The following is a 12,116-nucleotide window of genomic DNA, read 5'->3' as shown; positions in this document are numbered from 1 at the left end:
GCAGGAAAAAGTAATAAGACATTTTCTGAAATGGAAATACTTGCTCAAGTGTACGAAGATATATCTACAAGGATGCTCACTGCAGCACTCTTTGGAAAACTCAAAAACTGAGGACAAGCAAACTGCTTAGCAATAAGGGATCAGTTAAGTGAATTACGGAATATTACAGAACTGTGAAAATAAAACAGAAAAACACGGTAACACGGAAAGCTATACGAGATATATTAAGGTTGGTTCCTTTTAAAAATAGCAATTGTAAGAGAATATTACAGAACTGTGAAAATAAAACAGAAAAACACGGTAACATGGAAAGCTATACGAGATATATTAAGGTTGGTTCCTTTTAAAAATAGCAATTGTAAGAGAATATGAATGGTATTTAACCCATTTTTGTAAAGTAATATAATGGTATAATGCAAAAAAATGCATTTATATAAACAAAAGTATTAAATGTGAAAATCTATGAAGAATAAGAATCACTGAAGACTTCCATATTTAGCATTCTGGTGGACATAAATAATTTCTAATTAAAAAGAAGAACATTTAAATTATGTATCATCTATCACCTCCATACAAAATTTACATTATTTTTGTCCTGAATTCTTTTCTATTCACCAGAGTTATCTCCATTAACTAGCACTGTCCTGTTAGGATGAGCAGAATCAATTTCTCATGATCTCCCCTGAAGTCTCCTGGATGAGATCACATAAAAGGTCACCACACAAACACAAGGTGGATTACATATTTTAACTGCAACCAGGACAAAAGTCAACAGCTGAGGGATAAAAATCGTGGCCAATCCTCAGATTCAGTTATATGAAACAAACAAGAGAAACTGATGCTAGGCAAAAAAAAAAATTAAAAAAATAGGCAAATTGGACTTCATCAAAATTAGAAACTTTTCTGTATCAAAGCACACTATTATGAGAGTGAAAAGGCAGCTCACAGAATAGGAGAAATTACTTTCAAATTATATGTTTGATAAGAGATTACCATCCAGAATACATTAAAGAACTCCCATGACTCAACAACAAAAAACAATTGAATTAAAAAATAGGCAACGGTCTTGAACAGACAATTCTACAAATGGTCCATAAGAACATGAAGAGATGCCTGAAATCATTAGCCATTAGGGAAATGCAAATAAAAACTAAAATGAGAGGGCTTCCCTGGTGGCACAGTGGTTGAGAGTCCGCCTGCCGATGCAGGGGACACGGGTTCGTGCCCCGGTCCGGGAAGATCCCACATGCCGCAGAGCGGCTGGGCCCGTGAGCCATGGCTGCTGAGCCTGCGCGTCCGGAGCCTGTGCTCCGCAACGGGAGAGGCCACAACAGTGAGAGGCCCACGTACCGCAAAAAAAAAAAAAAAGAAAAAAAAAACTAAAATGAGGTACCACTTCACAGCCATAAGAATGGTTATTACTTTAAAAAAAAAACAAAAAAGGAAAACAAGTGTTGGCTAGCATTTTGAGAAACTGGAATCCTTTTGCATTGCTGGTGGGAAAGTAAAATGGTACAGTCATTGTAAAAAAAAAAAAGTTTAGCAGTTTCTTAAAAAGTTAAAACAGAATTACCACATGATCCAACATATGGAGAGCAGGGATTCATACAGATACTTGTGCACCAATGTTCAGAGCAGCATTATTCACAAAAGACAAAAGATGGTTATAACCAAAATGTCCATCAAAAGATGAATGAATAAACAAAATGTGGTATATCCATACAATGAAATAATATTCAGTCTTAAAAAGGAATGAAATTTAGATACCTGTAACAACATGAATGAACTTTTAAAATACTATGCTAATTGAGAAAACCAGACACAAAAGGTCGACTACTGTGTGATTCCACTTACATGAGGTAGCTCGAATATACAAATTCATATAGACAGAAACTAGAATAGAGATTACCAGGGACTAGAAGAGGGGAAGTTTATTATTTACTAAGTACAGAGTCTGTGTTTAGGATGATGAAAAGTGCTGGAAATGGATAGTGGTGATGGATTGGGCAACACTGTGAATATACTTAATACCAAGAAACTGTGTGCCTAAAAATGACTCCTACGGTAAGTTTTATGTTATACGTATTTTACAACAATAAGTTTTTTTTAAAGGAGCATGGTTTCAATGGTTAATTCAGCTTCAGCTATAGCCACAGGCATCCATACCTGTCACTTGTGACTATAAAAATAAGTGTACTATCTGCCCCTGTAGGGTGCCCAAAACAATTAAAAAGTGATCCCTTTTCACTTAAGGGATTATGCAGTTCTAGAATTCTTATGTCTCCCTGATGAAGAAGCTTGGAAAAGAGTTATAAGGCTGTCCAAAGTCAAGCATTTTAAAAAGGTTTGTCATAAATACTTTTTCTTAAATATGTCATAAACCCCAATTTCCATATTGGGTTTAGCTATTTGAAAAACATTAAAGAGAAAGTTTAGGAAAATAATTTTACTTACAAGTCATAATCTTCACAAATCAATAGTACTCATCAATTCGCTTGAAAAAAATCATCCAACAAAACATGCAAGCCTTGTTATGTGAAAGAATTTGCTTTCAAATGAGGACACAGCATTGATTACTGGGGGAAAAAAGTCTACTGAACAGCAGAAAACCTTTTTTTCCCCCAGAGTGACCATGAAAAATAGTGGGGATGGGGACAGAAAATGGGGATTAGAAAGGGAAGGAAAAGGAGAGAAGAGACAACCAACGAAAAATCACTTGAGGAAAAATAAACGTGATAAGCTCAAAGACAATTCATACAAAGATCTTACCTCAAAATAAAACTTTCTAGAACAATGTCAAATTCCTTTTGATAACCTGAACAAGCCTTTCAAACTAGCTAACATAAGCTAATTTGTCTTCATTCAGGTATCACACGTGGATTTTTTTAAAAATTAAAAGTGAGTGGGAGTGAGAATGAGAATGTTTTATATAGCCAATAAACAAGATCCAAGACACAGTATGGATCAAAATCTTTAAAATATAATGACTTATAAACTTCTCTCAAATTTACCATATGATTTACATTAATAACATTCTAAAATGGAGGAACATTTTCCCCTAAGTGATATAGTAAGTAAGCTATGTTTATAGAAATTCAGCCTGATAACATACCTGTTTAATATAGGAAATGGTAGCTTCCCGAGGTACCTCCAACTGGATATAAATCCCAGTGGGCAAAAGGAAATCCACGGGTATGGAGCCATCAGATGCTATCTGTGAATCCACTGCCCAGATGTCAAGGATGTCTGCCATAGCAGGAGGCATTATGAAGCGGAAGCACACTCATAACCATGGGGCTCTAGAAATCAGTAAGTAAAACTTAGTGAATTAATTAGCCAAATTTTATACTAAAACGTGATAAAGCTCACCAATCCATAATTAGTCCTTGGATTTCAATATAGCCAACAATGTAACAGGAGGTCAATTAAGTTAAGCAAGAGTAAGCCACCATAACTTAAAAATACTTTTGGTTATCACTACATAAATTATGTATATATACCATACTGATTCAAATTCAACATAATAAGTATATGACTTATTATGTGAAAGATGAAAGATTTAAGGAGTACAGGCTCCTGAGAAATCCAGTTAACAACCACTCAACAGGGGATTCTCTCCAGACTTTACTTAGAGAATTGATATCCGCTTCTTCAACCAAATTTTTCTTGGCAAACTCCATGAAAAATGGCAATCAAGAGGGCCTTCCTTCAAAAATAATTTTCTATCAAGCTCACGAGAGAAACAAAATGTCATGAACTTAGTCCCATGACCCACCACCAAAGTATTAAAAAGACCAAATCCCCCAAACCAGCTGGCAAGGCGCTTTATGCTATGACTCTGGCCTGTTTTCCTTTGCTTCTCTGACTACTCCACAATCCAGGCTCTTGTGCCACAAGTGCTTTTTGCCTCCTGCTGCTAGACCTATGTTCACAGATATGTTGACATTGCCCGTACCAAACCACTATTCCAACAAACGCACCCTTCAACTGGACCATTTAAGTCTCACCTATTCCTTAAGGGCTTCCTTCAAGAAAGCACAACAATAATCCTGGGAAGAACATGGGCACTGAAGTTAAAAAAAACAAAACAAGGTTCAAATCCCATTTATTCAAAACATTCAAGTATCGTGTCAAAAGAGACAGACACCAACCGGAAGCATTTTGGGGCATCAAAAACAATAACGACATCCATGGATTGAAACACATGAAATATATACAAATGTGAGACAATGAAGATAGAGAAAAACCCTTTATTGGTCAACTTTGGAGACTGATTTGAAACAACCTGGGAAATTTAAATATGGATTAAATATCAGATAATTGTAAGGAAACTGTTCATTTTGTGAGGTATAATAATGGAATGTTATGTTTCTAAAAACCAGTCTTTATCAGTCAGAGACACATAATGAAGTACATATAGGGATAAAATGACACTATGCTTGGCATTTGCTTTAAATTATTCCATTTTTGAAAACGTGAATGGGCAGCTGATTTCAACAAAGATGTAAAGGTAATTCGATGAGAAAAAAGAAAGTTTTTTCAACAAATGGTGCTGGAATTACTAGACATCCATATGCTAAGAAAATGAAGCTCAATACATATCTCACATCAAAAATTATAAACTCAAAATGGATTGTAGGCCTAAATGTAAACGCTAAAACTGTAAATCCTCTACAAGAAAACATAGGAGAAAAGCTTGTGATCTTGCATTAGGCAAAGAATTCTTAGATACAACACCATAAGCACAATTCATAAAATAAAAAATTGATAAAATGAACATCACCAAAACTAAGAACTTCTGCTCTTAAGGAAGGCACTGTCCATAATATAAAAAGACAAGCCACAGACAGGAGAAAATGCTTACAAATCATATAAAGAACTTGTATCCAGCATACATAAAGAACTCTCAACATACAATAATAAGAAAACAGCCCAGGGCTTCCCTGGTGGCGCAGTGGTTAAGAGTTGGCCTGCCAATGCAGGGGACATGGGTTCAAGCCCTGGTCCAGGAAGATTCCACATGCCGTGGAGCAACTAAGCCCATGTGCCACAACTACTGAGCCTGCGTGCCGCAACTACTAAAGCCCATGTGCCTAGAGCCCATGCTCCACAACAAGAGAAGCCACCGCAATGAGAAGCCGGCGCACTGCAACTAGAGAAAAGCCCACGCGCAGCAATGAAGATGCAACACAGCCGAAAATAAATAAATAAAAATTAAAAAAAAAAAGAAAATCCTGAATTCCTAAATTTGTTTATAAAAAAAGAAAAACAGCTCAGTTTTTTTAAAATGGCAAAAGATTTGAACAGAGGCTATCAAAGGAGATAGATGGATGATAAAAGGGCTCAATATCATTAGTCATATAAATTAAAACAACAGTAAGACACCACTACACACCTCTTACATGGCTAAAATTAAAAAGACCAACCATACTAAGTGTAGACAAGGAAGAAGAGGAACTGGAACTCTCATACACTGCTGATCGGAATGTTAAACACTAGAGCTGCTTTGGAAAACAGTTTGGCAGTTTCTTAACATACACCTACCATATGATCAAGTCATCCCACTTCTAAATATATACCCAAATGAAATGAAGGCATATATCCATGTAAAAACTTGTATATAACTGTTCATAGCAGCTTTATTTATACTAGCCAAAAATTGGGAAAAATTCAAATGTCCATCAACAAGTGAATGAATTTTTTAAAAAGTGGTACACTCATACAATAGAATACTACACACTCAAAAAAGCAAAAACAAACAAAAATCCACTACAGACACATTCAACAATGTGGATGAATCTCAAAATAATTACGCTGAGTGAAAGAAGCCTGACAAAAAGAGTACATACTGTATGACTCCATTTATATAAAAGTCTAGAAAAGGTAAACTCGTCTATAGTGACAGATCAGTGGTTGCCTTGTGTGGGAGAGGGCAGGGAAGAAGGAAAAGGTAAGAAGCAGGGATTACAAAGGGACACAAGGAAACTCTTGGGAGTGGTGGATATGTTTATTTACCTTGATTATGGTGATGATGGTTTCAGGGGTGTGTACATATGTCAAAATATATCAAATTATACACTTTAAATATGTGCAGTTTACTTTAAGTCAATCATCCCTCAATAAAACTGTTTTTAAAAGTGACAGAAATAGATGAAATGAGAGGCAAAATGTTGGTATTCACTGAATCTGGGTGATGAGGAGTACACTGTATTACTCCTCTGCTTTTGTATATGTTTGCTATTTTCGTAAAAAAGATTTTGTTAAATCCCATCTAAGGACGTCCCTGGTGGCGCAGCAGTTAATATGCCTGCCAATGCAGGGGACACAGGTTTGAGCCCTGGTCCGGGAAGATCCCACATGCCACGGAGCAAGTAAGTCCACGCACCACAACTACTGAGCCTGTGCTCTAGAGCCTGTGAGCCACAACTACTGAGCCCACGAGCCACAACTACTGAAGTCCGTGTGCCACAACTACTGAAGCCCACGCGCCTAGAGCCCATGCTCCGCAACAAGAGAAGCCACTGCAATGAGAAGCCCGTGCACTGCAACGAAGATCCAATGCAGCCAAAAATAAATAAATAAAATAAATTAATTTAAAAAATAAAAGATTAAAAAAAAATCCCATCTATACCATTTACCAGCTATGTGAATTTTGGTAAGTCACTTAAACTTCCTGAGCCTCCATTAACTAAAAAAGGGATTCATAATAAAATGCTCCTCCTGGGAACACGGTGACAAATGAAGGAGCTAATATGTGAGAGCCTGACACATTGCAAGTTCTGCTAAATGACAGCTTTCTCCCTTTACTGAACATCCTGGCCGTTACTGATTCCTCCCTCCTAAGTCTTACCCCCCATGGCCTAGATCCACCACACTGACACTGTCATAAGGGTCCTGAATCTTTCAGATGTGCAAGCCTTGTTTCTGTAGGCAGAACAGAACAACGATTAAATATTTTGTTCTCAGAGTCTAACAGCTTAGTTGTAAAACCTGGCTCCATCACTCGCTAGCAGAGAGATCTTGGGCAAATCATATGCCTTCTTCCTACTTAAATTCCTTTATCTGTGAAATGGTGAAAACAACAGTAACTACCTCATAGCATACTTATTAACACTGAGTAAAGAATGCCTGGAATATAATAAGCTCCATGTTTGTTGCTATTTATTAATTTTTTTAATTCAAAAACTGTTAGTTCTTTTGAGCTGTGAGCCACATATATTCAACTACTTTTGTTTCCCCAAAAGTGATTAGCAGATAGTAGCCATTTGTAATTGTTTAATGAACTTAAGACCAAACAGTATTATCCCTACTCCAACAATTAAAAAAAAAGGAAAAAAAAAAAAGCTCACAGGATAATAGAATTTATAACACCTAAAGGTAAGTACTTACTATGTGTCAGCATTCTAATAAAGTCTTACATGTGTTACTATATTTTATCCTTACTACTACCCTGTAGTAATACTACTACTCCTCAAGAAGCACCTGAGACTTAGAAAATCTGAGATCTCATGGATAAAAAGCAGCAGTCCTAGGATTTGAAGTTGGGTCTAACTCTAGAGGGTGAGCCCAACACCACACTCTACATAATGACTACTAAAGCACCATAAAAAGAGTCCGAGACATTTAACCATAATAAACCACATTACGTTGACTGTAAGCTCCTTGAGGTCTTGTGCCATGCTTCTTAAAATACTGTCTCTCACCACAGTGTACAGAGAAATCATTATACGTTTATACGTAGAAATTCTAAACTGATAAACTTTCACAGACAAGAACAAAATTACACAAAGTTACTACAGATGTCATTAACTGTCGCTGATCCTAGAAACGCTTTAGGCAAATCACTGCAGAACAGCCTTTAGAGACTGTCTTCAGTGGAGGAGCTTCTCAACTTTCCAAGTATTAGGCATTCAAGAAATATTTGAGGAACGAAAACATGCTACATCTAATTTTAAAGACCATGCTTTGCTTACCTTAAAATACCACCATGCAAAGACAAACAGGGAAAAGCCATCTCCTGAACACCAAGTACTACATATGAGTTAGGAGTTGTCAACAAAAGCTGACAGGACAAACTAAAGTTAGCATTTAAAACTGAGATGAGTTTATGAAACATCAGCCAACTGTCACAGAATTACAATCAAGATAAACCTGTATACTCCCCTGGTTTCTTCAGCATAGATTTTTGGCAAGATTCTCACAACTGAAGCCAAATCACCTGATGAATAGCCATAGTAATACAGGAGCACGAAACTATAAAAACAAAAACTCTGAGACCTCACCCTTACCAGACAACTGGAAATGATGAGACTTCCTGAGACTCTGGAGCCCAGAGCAACAACCTTTTCAAGGAGACATACTGTACCTCACTACCCAACAGCATCAACTCCCCAGATTCAAATTCTAAACTTCTTGGGTATTAGAGGCAAAACCACTATGGCAGATTTAAGAATTTCTTGATGAAGTAGTCATACCTAAAATGAATTACAAGAATGAATTAATGGCCCCCTACCTTTCTTACTTTCTAGATATGTCATTCAACACTCCCACACATACTATCCTTAATCCAGCCTTGCTGAACTGCTGATACTTGCCAGCATTTCCCATACTCTCTCCTGCCTCCTACCTTTAACCTGTCATCCCTCTCCCTAGGTGGTCCTCAGCTACATATGTCCTGACCAACTCTTAGTCTTCTAGACTCTTGGAATCCACCCCCAATACTCTTCTGTGCACTCAAGCACCAGGGCATATCTATGTCAAAGCAGGAGCACACTATATTGAAGCTTGTTGCTTAGTGAGAGCTTCCCAACCTCCTACTATTTCTGGCTCAATACATATTTACTTCTGTCTGAATGAATGAATTCGAATTCTATGCAAATCACTAGAACAATTATATTGGATCATTAAAAAAGTGATTTTTTGGGTTTCCCTGGTGGCACAGTGGTTGAGAGTCTGCCTGCCGATGAAGGGGACGCAGGTTCGTGCCCCAGTCCAGGAAGATCCCACATGCCGCGGAGCAGCTGGGCCCACGAGCCATGGCCACTGAGCCTGTGTGTCCGGAGCCAGTGGTCCGCAACGGGAGACGCCACAACAGTGAGAAGTCCGCGTACCGCAAAAAAAAAAAAAAAAGCGATTTTTGTTGTTGTTGTTGTTGTTCCTTTGGCCACACTGCGCAGCATGAGGGCTCTTAGTTCCTGACCAGGAATCGAACCCATGTCCCCTGCTGTGGAAGCACAGAGCGTTAACCACTGGACCGCCAGGGAAGTCCCCCTTAAAAATGTGATTTAGGTACTTTCCAAGTGGTCCAGTGGTTAAGAATCCACCTTCCAATGCAGGGGATGTGGGTTCAATCCCTGGTCAGGGAACTAAGATCCCACGTGCCACAACTACAGAGCCCACGCGCTCTGGAGCCCACGTGCCACAACTACAGAGCCCACGTGCTCTGGAGCCCATGTGCCACAACTAGAGAGACACCTGCAGGCTGCAACAAAGACCCGACGCAGCTAAAAATAAATAAATAAATAGCATTAGGAACTGGCAAAGTAAATTGCAAGGGTCAAGTATTTCTCTCCTGCCATCTCAAAATGCATCGTAAAGTTTAATCCTTTAGCTTTACAGTTAACCATGCTCTTTGCTTACTAAAGCAACATCACACCAATCTCCAAAATCAATCCCCCTATCTTTAATTTTTTTTAAGTTATTTTATTGAAGTATAGTTGATTTACAATGTTGTGTAAACTACTACTGTACAGCAAAGTGATTCAGTTACACATACAAGTACATTCTTTTTCATACTCTTTTCCTTTATGGTTTATCATAGGATATTGAATATAGTTCCCTGTGCTGTATAGTAGGACCTTGCTGTTTATCCCTCTATCTTCTATTTCAAGGACAAAATTCTCATGTTGAAATTATCAACTTTTTGACATAAAATCATCAGAAAGATTCTAATGATTCATCAAAATACTGATGATGCTTGAAAAGCTATACTGTGTTTAAATGAGACCTAGAAATGTTTTTCTCAAAAAGGAGTGAATTATTAAAGGGAATACAGTAGGCCCTCTGTATCCATGGCTTTCACATCCACAGATTCAACCAACCACGTATCAAAATTTCACAGACACAGTATGACTGTATTTATTCATTTATACTACACCATTTTATATGAGGGACTTGAGCATCAGCAGATTCTGGTATCTGTGAGGGCTCCTGGAACCAAACCTCTGTAGATACTGAAAAGTGAACTGTAATGAAAGGTTATGTCTAGGTACATAAATTTCTACCTTGATATTACCATATTAATAAGTTACTAATAACTGAGTTAGAATGGTTGTCAGACTTTATAAACACTACAGGTAGACATATACCATGTAATTACAGCTTAACATATAGGCTGTACTTGTGTGTCACTTTAATAAAAGCACTTTTATTAGACCACTTCTCAAGGTTTTCAAAGTACTTTAAGTTAAATACTACCTAAGAGACTGGTTGTCAATCTTCATATTCAATATTCTTTCTAAATAAGTATTTTACAAATACTTTAAAAATCTGAAATGAAATTATTCATATAATTTACATACATATATAGCCAATTTCAAAATATACTCATATAATGTCCTAATTATAATATAAAGGGAAAATAAAAGAAAATAAGGCTGTATATTTCAGTATGTGAATACTTGGACATAACCATACCCCTACACAATGAAGTAGTCAGAGGTTTGAATCTATACATAGAATCACCATGGATGTGACAACTACAAATGCAGACTGATCAAATGCCATAAAAGCCACTGGTGCCATTGATTTTACAAATCTTTATCTTCCAAGTTTATATCTTCCAAAATTAATGTATTAAAATCATGTAGGACTTCCCTGGTGGCACAGTGGCTGGGAGTCCGCCTGCTGATGCAGGGGACACGGGTTCGTGCCCCGGTCCGGGAAGATCTCACATGCCGCGGAGTAGCTGGGCCCGTGAGCCACGGCCGCTGAGCCTGCGTGTCCGGAGCCTGTGCTCCGCCACAGGAAAGGCCACAACGGTGAGAGGCCCGCGTACCGCAAAAAAAAAAAAAAAAAATCATGTAAAAAATGCTGTGTATTATATTTTTATGTAAATAAATAAAGTTCAGATCTAGGCTCAGATAATAGTAAGACTTTTAACCATTACATAATAGTAGCACCTCCCCCAGTCACTGTATCAGCAACAGGTACAACAATATCACCCCCTACAAATTTCAAAAGCATCTTATAGGGGGGGATTTCACACTGTCCAGTTTCAGAACCCCTGCTCTATGACAATTCCTACTATTTCTCAAAGGATTAATGGGGTCTCCACAATTCAACTAGACCTAACTGTAGTCTGTATTTAAAACAATAATGAACATAATTTCCCATACATTTCTACTTGACAATCAATAGTGTTTCCTGTATTTGGCTATGTTATCTTTGGCTAATTCTTGAAGGGTAAAAGAAGCTCTAAGTCAAGAAAACTTTAGCCCCCTAACCAATCAGAGGAATGTAAGGCCAGTATAATTGGCTCTTAGTTTTCAAGACCCTTACTAAACATACTGATGGGGTAGTCTAACTAAAACTACAGGGGAGTGTATGGCTGATTCATTTTGTTATGAAGTGGAGGCTAACACAACAGTGTAAAGCAACCATACTCCAATAAAAAATTAAAAAAATTAAAAAAAGAACATAAGCCATCTATTACCTGGCAGAAAAGTTAAAGAAGGATCTTTTTTCTCCTGTATTTCTCAGCTTAGAGTATGCATAAAGGAACTGATGGCTACAATTCACTTTTATTTCTGTCTGATACAGGAGAATAATGGTTCTCTTCTCAATTCCTCCTAGTTCCTTTCTAATCAGTAAAGAAAGAGAGGTGCACCAGTTCTAACATTTTAGAAAGAAAAAATGGCCCCCCAAGTTAAGAGATGCCTCATTCCTCTATGTCTTGATGATTTACAGTTTTTAAAAAATAATTCATAGAATTATTTTTAGAGCAGTTTTAGTTTCTGCAAAAACTGAGCAGAAAGTCTCCCCCACAGCTTCCCCTATTATTACCTCATATTAGTGCAACACATTTGATACAACTGATGAACCAATGTACTATTATT

General features: G+C 37.4%; 1 protein-coding gene across 7 annotated transcripts in view; it reads right to left on the bottom strand.

The window, feature by feature from the left end:
• The window catches only part of PIK3CB (phosphatidylinositol-4,5-bisphosphate 3-kinase catalytic subunit beta), a 191,104-nt gene that overhangs the window by 100,516 nt on the left and 78,472 nt on the right, over positions 1-12,116 (bottom strand). For 5 of the 7 annotated variants that reach the window (XM_073803775.1, XM_019934250.3, XM_019934248.3 and 2 more), the window contains one exon: positions 3,113-3,299. The exons of 1 other annotated variant lie outside the window; for it this stretch is intronic. In XM_073803775.1, the coding sequence (XP_073659876.1) occupies positions 3,113-3,265 (153 nt within the window). In that variant the 5' untranslated portion in view covers positions 3,266-3,299. Of the gene's footprint in view, positions 1-3,112; positions 3,300-12,116 lie in introns of those variants that run through there. One more of the 7 variants, XM_019934252.3, reaches the window with a different exon arrangement.

The sequence above is a fragment of the Tursiops truncatus genome, chromosome 4, assembly GCF_011762595.2.
Source record: "Tursiops truncatus isolate mTurTru1 chromosome 4, mTurTru1.mat.Y, whole genome shotgun sequence".
NCBI classification, from domain to species: Eukaryota; Metazoa; Chordata; class Mammalia; order Artiodactyla; family Delphinidae; genus Tursiops; species Tursiops truncatus.
The sequence above is the reverse complement of the archived record's forward strand: the minus strand, read 5'-3'. Positions and strand labels throughout refer to the sequence as shown.